The sequence below is a fragment of the Lethenteron reissneri genome, chromosome 12 (assembly GCF_015708825.2).
Source record: "Lethenteron reissneri isolate LAM-NWPU_2019-01 chromosome 12, ASM1570882v1, whole genome shotgun sequence".
NCBI classification, from domain to species: Eukaryota; Metazoa; Chordata; class Hyperoartia; order Petromyzontiformes; family Petromyzontidae; genus Lethenteron; species Lethenteron reissneri.
In genome coordinates this window covers 11,320,104-11,337,788 of record NC_083790.1, presented here as the reverse complement: position 1 = coordinate 11,337,788, position 17,685 = coordinate 11,320,104, and the positions used below count along the sequence as shown (strand labels likewise).

The window sequence follows — 17,685 nt, the reverse complement described above, 5'->3', positions numbered from 1 at the left end:
TTTGACTAGGCCATTGTAAAACGTGGAATTTCTTCTTCTGCAGCCATTTGTTTGTAGATCTGCTTGTATGTTTAGGATCATTGTCTTGCTACAAGACACACTTTCAGGTTAGGTTCAGCTCACGGACAGATGACCTGACATTCTCCTCTAGAATCTTCTGATACAATGCATACATCGTGGTTGTGTCTTTGATGGCAAGCCGTCCAGGTCCCGAGGCAGCAAAACAGCCCCAAACCATCACATTCCCACCACCACGCTTCACGGTTGGGATGACGTTCTTGTGTTCAAAAGCAGCGTTTACTTTTTGCCAAAAAGTGCTACCTTTGCCTCGTTTGTCCATAGAACATTGTTCCAGAAGTCTTGTGGCTCATCTGTGTGCTCTGTGGCGAACTTCAGACGGGCAGCAATGTTATTTTCTCCTTGCTATCCTTCCATGAACACCATGGTTGTATTTTTTTTTGATAGTTGAGTCATGAACACTCACGTGTATGGTGAAGACCAAACTCAAAGTTTCTGATCTTTATACCGGGTGGTGCCTCCTAAACTCACCTCTGAAGATCTACCTAACTATTTAAACACCGGATTCGAATTATTCCCTTGAGCTTATGAAACCAGGGGTTTTACTTACTTTTTCACAAACCATAAACCTTAGTTACTCATTGTTTAATTCATTCATCGTTTTGTTTTAAAATACATGGAATTGGTGAATTTAACCCCTATTGGATATTTAAGATAATACCGGTTTTGATCCAAGAAGGCTGTACCATGCAACTATGGAATGTAAATAATTATCATTGGGGTTCCTAAAAAAATATCGGCACTGTATACTGCAATGACACTGATGAGTGGCAAAGAGGGTACAACTATTGTCATCTATACTGCGCTAATGATTCCAATCAGGGTGAAATCATTACACAGCTACCACCTTGCTTTACTGCTAAATTAAAAAGGCCACACTTTCATCCTTTAAAATGTGCTGCTGTGCCCGTACAAACCAAGAGTGTTGAATCATGTTAGTGGGCTTCTCATACGATGTGATGCGCTTCTTGCTTCATGCACTGTTGAAACCTCAACGTGTATTACGATACCGTTTTTGACATTGCCTCAGACTGCTCGTCACTGACGTGTTACCCTAAACTAAAACAATGGCGCAACAGCTGAAAAAAAACATATCTCTTAAAATCACTCATGCGATGCTCAATTCTATGCTTTGTGTACTGATCACGTAAGTGTATGAGTGAACAACAATCAACACAATACTGGTCGCGAAAGCCTACGTGTTAAACTAACAAGCAACACGTGTGATAAAGCAACATGTGCATACATTTTCAGTTAAATTTCACCACAAGCTGGGCAGGTCTTGAATCTTGAACCACCCTTAAAAGTTCTATTCCAGGCCAAAATGAACACCAGTGCTTCGTGATGTTTCAAATGGTCCAGGGCACTATCCCTCTTCACCAAGCCATGAGCGACATATCATTTGAAGGTTTTCCTCCAGCAGTGAATTTACAAAGGTGTGCTTATATTAAATAAAATACAAATGAACTGGTCCAAAGCCACGTTTGAAAAACACTCATGCATTCAATGATTGGCAATTTTTTTATTTTATTAATTTATATCAGCGCCAGGTGGTTGTGTGACAGGGCACTTAACTTACAATTGGAAAGTCGTGATTTCAAATCCCTATCAGGAGTTGACTAACTCCATCATCCCTTCTTGTCAATAAAATAAGGACCACTTTGAAGTCAACAGTGGTTGTCCCGTAAACAGAACGTTCCACATCAAAGGAATCTGGAATATCCAATGCTTTCTCAGGGCTGCTCGCTTGCGCAGGAAGATATTTGTATTTTGCTTTTATTTATTTATATTTGAATGACCCTCTCCAAAATGCCTATTACAACGTACAATGCACGAGGCTGTTCAGTTTGGGGATAGCAATTTCACTATCATGATGAGCAAATCAATGTCAAGTCAATTAATCTCCCTGCTCGAACAAGCTTTTAGGTGCTACCCACCTCGATTATCTGGCCCACTGGTGTAATTTCCACATTCCCAAGGCAGAGACACATCGGATAATCACGGTTGACATTCCTTAAAAATGGTGGTCATTTTATCATTCCTGTAGCAAAGAGAGGCTCAATTAATCATGACTTGGATTTTGATTCATTCACTGGACTTGTGAATCAAGCACTCTTAACCATACTGCCACCTTGCTAAAGAGACTAACGCAGTGCAGACCACGATTTGCTCTGAAAAGTTATATTTGGAAGATTAATGGATAACCAAGCTTTTACCCTTCATCTACAGAAGTGACATTTCCATAATCAATATTGATGCAGATCATGAACACAAAACTCTAACTTACAATGTACACAACAAGCACACCCAATCAGTGTTAACAAATGGTTTTGTAAAGCCAAACAGCTGTTTACCACCAGGATCATGACCATATGTACGATGTGAAATGCTTGTGGTGTTGTTTGGTAGCAATGGTGTTATGGCCCACCTCAGAGGGCCCTATATAACACAACACACAGCAAAGTATGGGCTGGCTTGGACTCAACATAGCAGGCCATAATCACTGTGGCAGTGAGGCAACATCTGCTATCGAATTGGTGGAATTGGTACAACACACAGCTTTGCTTTTTTATCCTGCAGCAACAAATATATAGCCACGATCCTGACTGTAGAGAAGCTAATTGACTTTACAGGCACAAGCCCAAAAAAATCTCACCACTTCCATAATTAATTCTGCCTTAAAAAAGAAACATTTAAGAAGGGCCATCACCCAATGCATACGAGTAGAGAGATTGGGAGAATTATAAAGAATAGTTTAGAATTGACAAACTAAACGTTTTCCAGATGTCAATACTGAGTAGTAACAACTTACATTTAATTTAAATTTAACCTTACAAAAACTGCTTGCTGGCACTACATGCGATTGATTTTGGATTGAATTTCCACAATCCTTTGTAGGTCTTATGGCTTTTGTTATCAACAGAATGACAAGATCAATTAAGGCATGTTAGACACCATGATGACATACAATGTTATGTATCACAACAACCTGCTAACAACATAACAGCTTATGGTAATTTTTGAAAATATCTGTCTCTGCCTCCTGCTGTAATTGTCAACCATGGAATTCACTATACTGGCAAAAATCAGCAGCAAGCAGTGTCTGCAATTGAATCTATTTGTCACTTCAGTTTGACAATGTGGATACACCTCAGAAGCATATGGATGAGTATTGTTCGACAGAGGAAAAGTGATTCTATAGTTTGATATTCATGGTGGCAGCTATGCAAGTTATAGCACACAGAGACGGTGAGTCTCCAGCAGGAACGCTGCATATTAAATTATTATTCGTGCAAAGTGAGGTCACGTGAAGGTTAACGGACCTCAAGTGAAGTACTTCAATCACTCAGCCAGGCTGATGGTAGTCCTTGCTCCTCAGGCTCAAGGCCCCCTTCTCGAGCCCCAAGTAGTACATTTTGAGACTTGAGGAACTAGCCTGAAAATATGACTAAATGTTGAATAATAATTAAAGAGACAATAGATTTAGGCTTCAGTATGAGTCAAAATATTACAGGCCAATCCTAAAGAGTCAAACACAAGACTTCTAAAACGTTTTGGAGTATTGAAAATGTCCCATCAGGCTGCGATTGTTGTAGTAAGCTATGAAACAACATAAGATCAACTCTATAAACATTAAAAGCAAATATGGGTGTTGTAATGAGATTGCAACCTTATGGCCGTGTCAGTGGTTTCGAGGGACCGCCACTCCTCCTACACCAGCCAATTACCTGCCAGGAAGACACCCCCCCCCCCCCCCCCATGCAACATCGCCACCATGAAATCACTCCTGTGACATTGCTGGCAAGATGTCATTGATGTCATGTCACTTCAGCCACTCTATGGCTGAGGTGCATAGATTTGTTTTTAATATTGACGATTCATCACCCATTTTAATATTCATGGTATTAGTGTAAATAATATAAATGTTGTCACCAACATGTTAAGTTATTAATTATCGTTGTTTTTTTGCAGACTTTGCTCAGCGACTTAGGAGTGTTCCCAATCACACTTCACTTTTATCCAATCTTTACGATGCATAAATGTCTGAACCACCCTTGTGGGAGTTAGTTACAAAAAGTCGGTTTACACAGTTTATAGAACTTCGTACGTCATTCTGTACTCAGGCCCCAAGGTTTGACACGACAGTTGTGGTTGTTAATTCTAGATTTGAAACTTTCGTGAGCATTCATACTTAGGTTTTTTCTTGTGGTTGTCTTCATAAAGATGAGGCATTTTATAGACATGAAGAGGAAATGTGAGTTAACGAGAAATGTTTTTTAGAAAAGAGTACTATATACATTTATACTCTTAGCTATATATGCAATTACATATATATTCATTGTATGAATAAAGATGTTCCGAATTTATATCACAAATGATAGTTGCATTGCGTCACAAGATGGATACATTTCATTCTAGAATGCTCTCTCAGGCAGAAGCGCACAAAAATCTCGATTGAAAACTTATTTTTTTTATAACTGCTTTTTGTGTTAAGTTTGTTATCCTTACCCCGCACCTCCAAATAACACTGTTGGCTACTTACGGTGCAAAATAAGTTCAATATACACACATACGGGAAAGGTCACAGGAGATAACCCCACAAAACGATTCTTGGAGTCACTTCAGCGAAACTCTTAACACAAAAGTGCTCGTTCATGCCTTTTAAATAGTGTCAGTCACATTTTAATAATCTAATATGTTCGTCCTCAGAGCAGAAATATTGTAAATTATATGCAGATGTCAATGTAACGTGATTAATATTTGTGATTGGGCAGAATCCATCCACAAGTGGTGGTTGAAATACATATTTCAAATCAGGTTGTTAAAGCTTTAACGCTGGCATTAGTACCCTGAGCCACCCGAACCCCAGTACATCGTTTTTAAGACCGAAAAATCAGTTCTTGAGACTTGATTTTTTGAGGCTCAGAGTCCTTGAGATGAATTCGTTGGAAAACTCTCCTTCTGAGACATGGATGTGCAGATTTGGCGACGGAGACTGGATGGCAGGTCGGTGGACAGGAAACTGATGATGAAAGCCTCCTCTACTTCTGCAGCTTAAGCATGAGCCACTCGTACAGCTGAGGTTTATCCCTGTGGGGAGAGTGTTCCAGCAGGATCGTGCGGAATTGCACCAACATCTTGAACACTTCACCTATGAAAGTGGAAGGCAGAGGGAGAGGGCAGTCAGGCAGTTTGAGTGCAGTTCATGAATTAATTCAATACATTAAGTCACTTCACGATTATCAATTGAGAAACTATAAATAGGTAGCCGAGTAAGCTTTTAAAATGCCCATATTTTTCCGTGGAAAGCCTAACCGAGTCTTAAGACTCTATGAAGAAAGTCCTGCATTTTAATGTCACCAGTTTTCACTTATGAGATGTTGAGAAAGATGGCAATAAACAAGTGTGTAACAAGAGCACCCACATTTACTCAAGGTGTCTCACAGAGAGATTAAACATCATCCATTGCTGTACTATTATATCTTAGTCACCTTGCAGCCCAAGCCTGCCACACCCAACATTCCTCAGCCATCTCCCATCCAAGAACTAACTAAGCTCAACTCGTGTTAGCTTACAAGATTAAATGACATTGGGCGAAGCGGTGATTTGGTCATGGGCTTTTGACGGTCCTAAATTGTCAAAGTGTTGCTGTAATCAAACACATGCACTCCTGTGTCAGGGGCCAAATGAAAGTGACTGCCTTCTGAAACATACACGGGCCAGTGTTAATCTTTCTTTGATGACTTTAAAACAGTGGTGGAAATTCCAGATTTCTATGGCAAGAACTAGTCATTCCATAGGGCATAGATTTCAAATAGGACACAAATCATTTTAAAAGCGCACAGCCTTCGTGCATACGCAAAAACACCATCATGATTTCCTGAACAAGAGCAGTCGTCTTCTAGTATTACATTCCCATCAAATAAATTTTGAGTAAAGATGAAATAATTTAGCCCACAATGCACTTCTTCAGGATATTCTGATGGTTTATTTGCATGTGCAAAATGGCTGCATAATTTGTACACATTTTGTGTCTTGTTTGAAACGTATGACATCGAGCCTGCACGATTAGTGTGTCATGCTGATCAATTACAGATTGTATTGCACCATTAGACTTCACACTTAGAGGTATGCATTACACAGACCCCAGAGGGATAAAGGACTCGGTATGAAAAAATAGGTTTGACCCTTTTTGGAAATAAAACAGGTGATGTTACGATGTTCAAACAGCAAATGTAAACCTTTTTGCATTAACCACGCACAGTACTACTTGTGGTGAATATGCAAACAAAAACATGATCAGTAATGGAAGCCAACAGGTGGCTTCTGCATATTTTGGGCAACTTTTTGGTCAATTTGAGCAGTTTTCAAGAGGCCAAGTCCCAAATAGCAACATAATTTGGTGGCAGTGCAGCGTTGAGCCCAATTCTTGTCATTTACAGATGTGATTATACTGGTAGGAACGAAGTGGACCAGCCTACAATAGATTATATCGTCCGTCCGTTTGTCCGTCCGTCCGTCCGTGTAGCAACATCGCCCCCTACTGCAAACACTTGGCATGACCCTACAAAGACCTTTAGACTCAGTGACGCTTTCCTGGCTAAACAAGTGTAACATTCCCTTATAATTCCCTCAGATAGCTTTTAATTAAAACATTTCAATTAATGAGGCTTTCCTGGCTAAACAAGTGTAACATTCCCTTATAATTCCCTGAGATAGCTTTTAATTAAAACTTGTAAATTTAAATTAACTCACGGCGGCCTAAAGCCTACAGCGAGGCCTAAAGCATCGAACAACGCCTCAAACTCTCCCTTCGTATCGTTCCCCCGCGTGTGTGCAAGGGAGTTAATGTTTAACAATGTTACATTCCCTGATGTTTTTAAATAGAAACATTTACATTTAAAGCTTTTACAAATAATAAAAACAGTTAAATTAAAAATTAACTCACAGCAGCCTAAAGCCTACAGCTAGGCCTAAAGCCTAGACCTAGGCCTCAAACTCTCCCTTCGTATCGTACCCCCGCGTGTGTGAAAGGGAGTTAATGTTTAACAATGATACATTCCCTGATGTTTTTAAATAGAAACATTTACATTTAAAGCTTTTACATAAATAATTAAAACATTTAAATTAACAATTAACTCACGGCGGCCTAAAGCCTACAGCTAGGCCTAAAGCCTAGAAGTAGGCCTCAAACTCTCCCTTCGTATCGTTCCCCCGCGTGTGTGAAAGGGAGTTAATGTTTAACAATGTTACATTCCCTGATGTTTTTTAATAGAAACATTTAAATTTTAAGCTTTTACATTAAAAACAACTCCCTACCCCCCCCCCCCCCCCCGGCGGCTCTCCAGCCTAGAGCCAGGCCTGGGAATCTCTCCCCCGCTAGAGGTGTATTGGGCGGGGCTACAGCGGCAGGGGGTGGGGCTACGCGGGGCTGGGCGGGGCAACGGCAGCAGGGGGCGTGGGTACGAGGTGGAGGGCGGGGCTACGCGGGGTTGGGGCGGGGTTACGGCGGTAAGGGGCGGGGCAACGAGCTGGGGGCGGGGACACCGAGATGGGGCGGGGCCACGGGTGGCCGGGGCGGGGTTACGCGGGTGAAGGGCGGGGCCACGGGGCATCCACTTATTGGCGGCCATTTTTTGCCATTTCATTTTATTATAGCCATTCAATTGTTCGTTCCTACCAGCCCACCCCGCAGGGTCCTGTTTATCTCTTGCCGTTATTTATAAAGTTAAATACACCTAATATATGTTCATTTGATTAACAGTAATCTTAAAAATGCGTGCCGAAGTTACTTTCAGTGTGTGGTAAAGCAACTTGCCAGGTGGCAATTCGGAGTTGGAACGTTATGAATGAAGATTTCTGAGTGACTCAGTCTTTGCAAAAGGTTTCTAAATGGAGTTTGAACATCTTAACAACCTGTTTTATTGCCAGACAAGGGTAAAACCTATTCTTATTTTATCATACTTTGACACTGGCAAAAAAAGGTCCCATGTTGTAGCTGCTAAACCCGAGCCATAAATTCCCTGGTAGTGCATTGTCTTTGTACTGTATAACACGTAGGCTTTCGCGACCAATATCGTCCATAATACAGTTTTTTTGGGTTATATCACGTAAATATAAAATGTGAGGAATTTCCACCACCGGCTGAAGGCTGCCAATGAGGATGACCACCGTGAGATGTTAACTACCTCGCCTGGTATACAGGAGGTAGTGGGTTCGATCACGACCCTGACGCCTGCTGTATATTTGGAGTTTGCACGCTCTCTCTCCCCATACTCGTGTGGATTTTTCTCAAGGTCCTCTGGTTTTGCCCAACACATTTAGAAACATGCGTTTAGAGTATTCGGCTGCTATTAATTTCCACATAAGCCACTTCTTACTCTTAGTTCTTTCGGTAAAGTCACGTAGGTAAAAAATGAAATAAAAATTAATAAAAAATAAAATAATAAAATCACGACGTTTATTATTATATTTTTTTATTCATTTTAATTTTATTTTTTACCTACGTGACTTTACCGAAAGAACTAAGAGTATGAATCCTTGCAGTCACGAAAGCTTCAAATCTAGAATAAGCCACTTCGTTGACCAATCATTTGTGGCAAGGCAGCTTCTGAAAAAGAGCTATATAGCTCAGTGTAAAATACAAAAAAGAGTTTAGTTTTAATAGTAGCCTGCGCCGAGTGCTACGGTGCCCAATGCTGCTCGCTGGGGGCTGTGCGTGACCCCTACCGACGGTGCGGCCCTGGTTTTGGAGGAAGCCGTGGATGTTTCGGAAATCTTCCTCGAGGCTGCGGTCCCCAAACGTGAAGTAGGCGATGTCTCGCCCGGCCTCCGCCGCTGCCAGCATCTGCAGCAGCGCTGACGACGCAAGGGTATGATCGGGATTTATTCTCATTGCAATCTATAAATGTCTTACCCCACGGCACACCACGGGAAGGCGAGGAGTGAGGTGCGTAAGGGCAGCAGACAGAGTAAGACGACCGGCAATGGGAAGGGATGCCAGGATAGAAGTCCCCAAGGCAGACAGACTCCACGGCTCAAGGTAAGCAGCAGCAAGAAAGAAGGAGTGCCGGGCAGGGAGGAGAAAGGAATGACCGGGCCAAGACGTCAGGATGAGAAGAAGAGAGGGGGAATGAAGGTGCAAGCAGAGCTGAGCTGCACGGAGCATCGTCTGTTTTCACAAGTGGAGGGGAAGAGGAGAGGGATTCAGAGCGAGGATGGCCACATGTAGGGTCATGTGATTTACGGGATGTTAATACCAGCACATCCACCAAGGAGATTGAGCATTGCAATCCAGTCCTCTTTTGAACCTAGGAGCCTCTTAACAGCATGATGCCCTGGCTATCCGACCAATGTACTTCATGTTTACACTGGGGGAAGGGCACTTACATGTTCACATAGGCAACTTACCTTGCATCTTTCACAAATAATTTCAAGACTGACTGATAGTGGTGCTGTCACGCTCCTCCACTATGGAACTAATTGACAATTATCCAAGCAAGCAGTGGATTCACCTTGGCTGATGATGATGAAGAAAAAGATTACTGTAATGGGAAGGCAGGGTTAAAGTGAGGGTGTCACCTTTCAGCCGCTTGTCACCTCCGAATGCGCCGCAGCCCCAATTTCCAGTGGCGACGGGAGAGAGGGAACCAGCTGGCACCGGGGCAGCTGAATCCACAGAAGGCCTGCATGCAAAGGAGGAGGCGGCGCCGAGCTCAACGCTTGTTAAAAAAACCCGCACCTCCGATGAGCACGGCTTGGCTAGGTACAGTGCGAAGGAAGTTCAACAAACACACAGACCCACACACTGGGTGACGACACGGCCTGGCGGTCGCGCATTCACCGCTTGTTGCAGAGGTTCACGGTTCGAATCCACCAGTCGCCCCTGGTTATTACTGCGGTGTGTATTTACCATGACAAGACTACGAGCCATCTGCTTCTCAGCGCACGTTAAAGATACCCTGAAGATCCAAACGTACATTCAATCCTTCTTAAACTGTCCCACCATCAGGACATCCTATGATAAAATAACTGATCTGTACAAGGTATCACCAGATACCAACATACCCTTTTAACATTTCCGTTAGAAAGACCATCCTGAGCTCCTGGAAGAATCATGGGGCCCCATCCATCACCCTCTGGCATAACTCTCTATTCACTCTCGCAGCTTTAGAACACCTGAGTCTGAAACTGAAGAATAGGGAAGGGGAGTTCACCCAGATCTAGGGCCCCCCCCCCTGTGAATGCCACTCCAGAGACCCTGAGCTTACTTGACTGAACTTGAAATGAGACTGACTCCCCCTCCCTCTTTCCCCCTTCCTTCCCCGAAGAAAAGGGATCTGACGCACCACGTACCGCATAACGCTACGCTCCTACACGTCCGCGTTGGTTGTCTCTCCGCTATGCACCACTCACTTATCGCAGAAGTTGTACACCCCCCCTCCACCCCCGTGGTACCCCAACGACGTCGCTCGCAAGAGAGGGCCGTTGTGTGCCGGCGTCAGGGTGAAAATATGCCAACTTCTAAAATTACCTGGGATTACAAAGACTAATGCCCAGGTCAGTCTTGCAAATGAAACCAAGTGACAATGCTTGAAAACGCTTGAGTTCTTACCTGGTTAAACACATATTCTTGGTTCTTTCGGTAAAGTCACGTAGAAGGGAAATAATAAAATAATAAAACTAATAAGCGAATCTTTAACGTGACAGTGTCAGGGGGCAACCGTCGGGCGCGACTGCCGCAGTGCGAGAAGAGTAACGGAGACGGGGGATTTGTGTTGAGGTGAAATTGAAAATAAAAAGTGTACACACACGAAATAGCCCAGAGAGCAACTCAGCATCCTTCATAACAATAACAAGGGTGTAAATCATGTAGAATTAGTTTAACAATTAGGGAGAGGTTATCATTTAAAATTCAGGACGCAACCAAATGTTTTCCACTGAGGTCTATTATTTGTCGAACACGGTTTTGCCCAACACGGCTATTTACAGGAACGTAACCCCCGCGTTCAACGAGGTTTGCCTGTATTTCGCACGATGGGTTTAACTAATCTGTGATCACAAAACGACTATGGTAGCAAGACAACGACAAAAATGAGAATCAATTTGAACGTGATAAAAAAAACAATACATTCTTGAATCAAATCACAACACCAAATCGCTGGGGTGGGGGAGGTGATTTGCCTGATAAACAAAAAATAATAGTTTTAAGTGGTTGCAAAGATTTGTTAAAAGTCAAATAGAACCCCCTGGGCTGTCCACACAGACAAACACCAGGTGACCATACACATCACCTATGTGCTCACCTTGTTGACTTCTCGCTCCAGCTTTGTCTGCTCGAACTGCTCGACGTAGCCGTAGAAATGGATGGCGTCAATGGCGACAATCTCCGTTTGCCGGCGCATACACGCGTCGCTGTGCAACGACACGGCAGGACACACACAAGCATCAGCACCAACCGCAACAACGCCACCAACAGTGCCATCACCGGCACCACCGTGACCGGCACTACCGGCATCACCAGCTCATCACCGCTGACATCATCACTTTCAGCAACATAATCAGCACAATCACAATCATCATCACGAAACCAGCATCCACAGCAGCAACATTACCACCATCGGCCATCACGACCACCGCCATTACAACCCCCATTCGCAGCCGCACTACCACAACGTCAAATATTCAGCGGAGATTGTTTTTTAATCAATCTTGTTCATGTATATTTGGCTGTTTAACATTAGTTTTGTGTATCGTTACCAAGAGAAGCAGACTGAAGTGAGTGTTTTGTGTAAAAGAGAGAGAGAGTGCGTGTGCGACAGGGACCGTTTGTGTTTGGCCTGGCACAAGAGTCGTGGTGACGTCACCGCCACTTAGTGGCGAATGGCGGTTGTTGTTTGTGTTTGAACCGTGTTGGCCTTCATGGGTGCTCACTTACACCACTTTCCCCAAAAGTCTGTTCAGGTGATACGGCGAATCTTTGTATTTTTAGGAAGTGGTGGTGCAGCAGTTATGAACCAGAAAACCCAAATTCGATTCCTGCTCCCGGCCAACCCCAGTGACAATTATGCAAACCTAGGTCGACTCAGCCTCAAATGAGAACCTGGTGTATTATGTGACCATTGCCACTAGGCAGACAGAGGTGGTCGGGCATGGTGCTGGCTACCCACCTTGTATCCCGTGCTGGCCTTCGAACAGTACTTGCCCCAACAGTCTGTTAAGGCTATAAGGGGGATTTATTATTTGTCTTTGCGTGTATATCAGAGGTCTGGTGAAACAAACTCCCTAAGCTTCATGGTGCCAGATAGAAACATCTGCCTATCATGTCAATCAGTCAACCCATAGCACTTGGATCTGTCTTGTAAGCTTCTATCAGCGGACCTTTAACGCTGCACGTGACCTCAAATTGTTAACCTGGCACAAGCCCTGTGATGACGTCACCATCACTGAGCGGTTAATGGCTGCTGCTGCCGCCGCTGTTGTGTACGTGCATACGCGTGTGTGCGTGTGTGCAGCGTTTGTATGTGCGTGGATGCGCGTGGATGCATGTGGATGCCTATGTGAATGCACGTGGTTTACAGGAGAAAACGAGAGAAATGAAGGGTGAGATTTCATACCGCGGCGTGTCGTCCACATGTGGCCCATTATACCGGAAGGTATCTCCGTATCCCGTGTAATTACTGAAGCGCTCCGTTCCTGAACATCACACGAACAAAAACACATATCCCACCTTTAGCCTTAAGAGTTGTTAGGAACAACTGAAGGCCAGTACATCACTTGAGGGCAGTGGTTCTTAACCTGGAGTGCGGGATGCCCTTTCTGGGGGTGCGAGACATGCCAGATTTTTTTCGGAAGGTAAATCATTGAAACACAAATTAAGCACGGGCACACAAGTACAACTAATTTGTTTCGTCGACCTTATGTATTTATTAACATATTTTTTTTTACGATTGAGAATTCAAAGGGGTGCAAGGCTGCAGTAAAGATTAAGAACCACTGCTTTAGGGGATGATGTAGCCAGACCTATTCCCAGCCACCTCTGTTTCGTCAGCACTATTGTTTATACTCAACTGAGCCACATAATAAGTTTAGTCTGAGTCGACTCAGAGGAGGCTATGAGAAGCCCATGACAGGAAGCACGAAGGCATTGCTCCCAAATATTGCACACTCGCGGTTACAGGTGTTCCTTTACTTAACCAGGTAACAGGCCACTGAGACCAGGAGACTTTTGTTTTTGCGAGGGATAACTCGAGCAAAATAAATGAAATCTGAAGGGACGAGAAATAATATGCAGAATGATACAAGGCCCAGGTCTTCCTTGTGTGGTGGGTTCTACGGAGGCACACACTTGAACTTGGGAGGCATCACGTTTATTACACAACCTCAACAGGGTAACTACATAACGTAACAACGGTTAACTATACCACGACGGGGTAACTACAAAACTGGGTCAGTCAGCCAACACACTGCCTGACCCATGATGGCGAACGTGATGACCGAAGACCGAGGATCGAAGAGACGTAGCACCGACGGGTTCCGTTCGAGCAGACAGCCGCGATTGCTCTCGGGACTTCCCTTTTATGCTCCCGAGCGTGGCCTCGTTCCGCCTTCGGCCACGTCCCCTTCTGGGTCTTACCAGAATGTTTTCGACCGAGCATCACGTGTCCCTCAAGCCACACTTTGGGCCCCCTCGCTACCCTGTCCCGGTCACGTGCCCTCTTGGGTTCACCCAGACCGTCACGTCCTTGCTTGCCCTCTCTCTGACCGTCACCAGAACGATGCTGCCTAGGGCCCGCTTCCATGCCATAGCTACTCTGGTGCCAGAGAGAGGCCCAAGACGCTCAGTTCCACTCTTGTGACAGTGGCTGGCGCTAAACGCCATTGTGACTGCTGGCGCTAAACGCCATTGTGACTCCATTTACGTCACTACACTTGCAATGGTGCCTTGCTATCTCAATTGGCTTTTTGTTTATATCTCCAGGAGAGCCATCCATTTATAATTATAATGCAATAATTGTGATAATATACAGCCCTTTGTCAATGCACAGAAAGATAAAGGTCTCCCCGACACCTTGTCAGTAACAAGGGCTGTTTGACCATACTCGTACCATGCAATTCATTGTGGGTTTGCGACGTAGGAGGCCCAAGATCAGATGCAGATATCACTCCCCCTGAATGTGAGCCGAGGCTGAGAATCCAACTCGGGTATGTAGGTTGTAAGCGCTGCGCGCTAACCGCTGTGCCGCTGCTACCTGACCCACCTGCTATCATTTCCAGCCAGCTGTATAATCGGCTACAAATGTCTCTATGCTCAAAACCATGGTGCTCATCTTTATTGGCAGCCCTGACCTAGCGTTCAACATTCCACATTTTCATGGCAGGGGCCAGTCTTGTCTATAAAACAAAACACTGATAACTTTTCACAAGCATAACTAATTTTTTTGACCCAACAAAGCAGATGGGCACACAAAATCGAGGGAATGCAATCAATGGTGCAAACAATAATGCAAATCATCAGCCAAAGACAATTTTCATACAATTAATCCTGAAAAAAAAAACACACATTTGGATCGAAATTTGTCGTTAAGAAGGGTAAATGATGAGTCTCCAGCACGAGTGTGCGTTTTATAACTTCCATAGAGTCAATGGCGATGCAGCTGAGAACATCACCTCGTTTAATCATGGGTGGCTGCCCAAATTTGAACCCAGGATCCCTGTGGTGCCGTTTGAGTGTTTCGACGCTCTCATAACGAGCCCTCCACCGATTCGACCTCAAAGCAACCCAGTCAGCTCCAACATAAAGTTTACGACTCCAGTCTCTGGCCAGCGCGAGCGCCATCGAGTCGGGGGTTATGAAGCAAAATTATCAGCGCTCTGATTAGATGTCCCAGCAGTAAGGCTTGAGTTAGCGTCGACAGCAACATTCCAAGGCACTGCTGCTGCAGAGATAAATTAAGGTAACTTGGCATATTGTGTCTGGCACTTTAGACTAAATAACCTTTGGACTCAAAGTGGTAAAGTAATATGATGGCAGAGGGTAAAAACAACCCCTATACCTAGAGCAAATTTATTTTAATCGATTTTTGTTTAATTCTAGGTCTTTGCATTGTTGCATTTTTTTGTTACCTCCTAATTGTATTCCAATTGTGATATTGGCCAGCATTGTGGAATGATCTAGAAGTGACACTGCAAGGCCTTTACACTGTTAAAATGCCAAAGCGTCTCGCTGTTCAAACCATTTTAGTGCACAGCAACTTCCCATTAGCTGCCTTGAGCCATTGTGTGTGGATATCTAAGTGGGGGCCAGGATCTCCACAGAAAAATGTCACTACTGACTTCCTACATGCTACTCAACTCACGTTCTTGACCTCCACAGAAACTATTTTCTCCGTCGAGACCCCAATCAGGATGAGAACTCGCAAACGTCTGACCGAGAGTCACACGCTTTACCGTAAGTGCAATCCAGCTGCATAACTGTTGTACAGTCAACACAAACATATACACACACACTGAGTTAAAGAGAACCCACGAGGACCTCAGACGTCTCACTTTGTTTGCGGTGCGGCCTCACTCGACACCACGGCGTGGCCTCCCTGGCGTAATTTAAAAGTTAATGATTCGTAGCAACCGACGTGTTAAAATGCACAGTGTTATTTTAGTTCCCCAGTGAGCCGGTAAATTGGTACTCCCCCTCCCTCACCTCGTAACCACCCCCCCCTCCCTATTAGGAAATTCGGCCCGAAAAAAATGACCTTCGCATAGAGTCAGCAGGAGATTGATGCGGGCAAAGGGAAGGGATTAAGGGCTGGAGTTCGCTGTGGAAATTAGCGTCGCACAAATCCACTCGAAAGCGGCGCGCCGACAAGCCCAGTACGGCGATGCATTCTTGTAAAATGCAAAACTCTCATGGAAAGGTGGGCTGACCAGGGAAAGATCATCGTGTGGTAAGCCATACAATCTGGGTGGTCTAGCAGCAGAGGGTTTTTTAAGGAAATCCGCTTGGTTGGTTCGATTAAAGATGTCGAGTCGGTGATGCTATTATTGGTTTTCGTAGCCAGTGAACTGGAACACGTACACCAAACTCTCAAGATGAATGGTTACTCAGACTACACAATCCATAAAGCTATCACCCCAACCGTTGGGAAAGAACCATCTGAGGGCCCAATCAAAACCATCACCTTGCCATAGATAGCAGGGGTAACTAAAAATATTTCCAAAATCATGAGCAAACACAAGATCCAGGTTCGATTTAACACAGTACATAAAATTCGTGATCTGATCCCATCTGTGAAGGATGTGATCCCTGACATGCAATACCCCGGCGTCTACAAACTAAGCTGTGTCTGTGGCAGTAGTTACATCGGGGAAACTAAGCGACATGTCTCGGACCGTGTTCGTGAACATGAGGTAGATCTGAAACATGGTAGGACCAATACCTCGGCCGTGGCTGATCCTTGTTTTAATGCGGTGGGCTCACACGAAATTGATTTCTCTAAGACGAAGGTACTTTGCAAGCCACCTGGCTATCAACAAAGATACGTTCATGAAACCATCCATACAAAGACACAGACACAATTTCAACCATGAAGATGGGTACAAACTAAGCTATCATTGGAAGGACGTTATCAACAAGTTTAAGTCATAACTGGCTATGATGTTCCCATCCTACCACCTTCCAATGTTAGTTGTGCTTTACGCTCATTTCAAACTTGTGCTTTCACAGGGTTCACACTAACACAGCCTGTTCGCGCGCCGATCACTTGGTTGCGGCTCTGCGATCTACAATTCACATGCTAATCTCTCATTAACATGCTAATTTTCACTTGGCAGCCCTTTGATTGGTGGAAAACCAACCACCGTCAAGCTGGCTGCCCACCACTTACATTGTCATTCGCCGCTGACTTTTGGGCTACGCCCATTTCAAACATTTAGAAACAGTTTGCCTTTGGAATCTAACCCCCCTTTTCCTGAAGACGACCGCTTGTGTTGCGATCGAAATGTCGTAGTTTTAGTTTTTTGTTATTTTCTTTGAACCTATCTAAGTGACTTTACCGAAAGACCCAAATAATATGAATTCCTGCAGTCACAAAACCTTTAAGTCAAGATTTATCAGTCAACTCTGCGCATCATCTTGGGGGAATCAACAGTTGGTGTGTTACGGATAAACTGTACCATTCCAGAAGAATGTGGAATTTATACCACTTCCTCAGGATCACCAATAGAGATGCCCACTGGCCAATGCTCATTTAAGTCCCAGACACGTTGCATTGGATTTAAGACGTATAAACAATTACATTTCTGTTATCGGGAGACACAATTAGGGACGTAACGAGACACAATTAAGGGTGGGATGATTCACACCCCCAACAAACTGAAGAATCCATGTGACTCCGGCTCGCAATTAGGTTTAAGGATCACACTTTGCTGTGGTGATTTGAGTGGCCCCTTGTGGCTTTAGGGGTGATGTAAACATAAAATATAGACGTAAGGCTTTCACGGCCAATGTTAGAATTAATTAAACACGAGAATGAAACTTTTAGAGCGCCACAATACTGGAACAACCTCCTGGAGGCAATCCACACACACGACTCCATCGCTACATTCAAG

The 17,685-nt window shown here is 44.2% G+C and overlaps 1 protein-coding gene across 1 annotated transcript in view; it reads right to left on the bottom strand.

Annotated features, from left to right (window-relative positions):
• Positions 1-312: 312 nt before the first annotated feature.
• PARG (poly(ADP-ribose) glycohydrolase) overlaps positions 313-17,685 on the bottom strand; it is a 149,850-nt gene continuing 132,477 nt past the window's right edge. The window contains 6 exon segments of the mRNA XM_061550711.1: positions 313-5,230; positions 8,809-8,937; positions 9,661-9,731; positions 9,733-9,764; positions 11,385-11,493; positions 12,696-12,774. Of these exon segments, the coding sequence (XP_061406695.1) occupies positions 5,121-5,230; positions 8,809-8,937; positions 9,661-9,731; positions 9,733-9,764; positions 11,385-11,493; positions 12,696-12,774 (530 nt within the window). The 3' untranslated portion in view covers positions 313-5,120.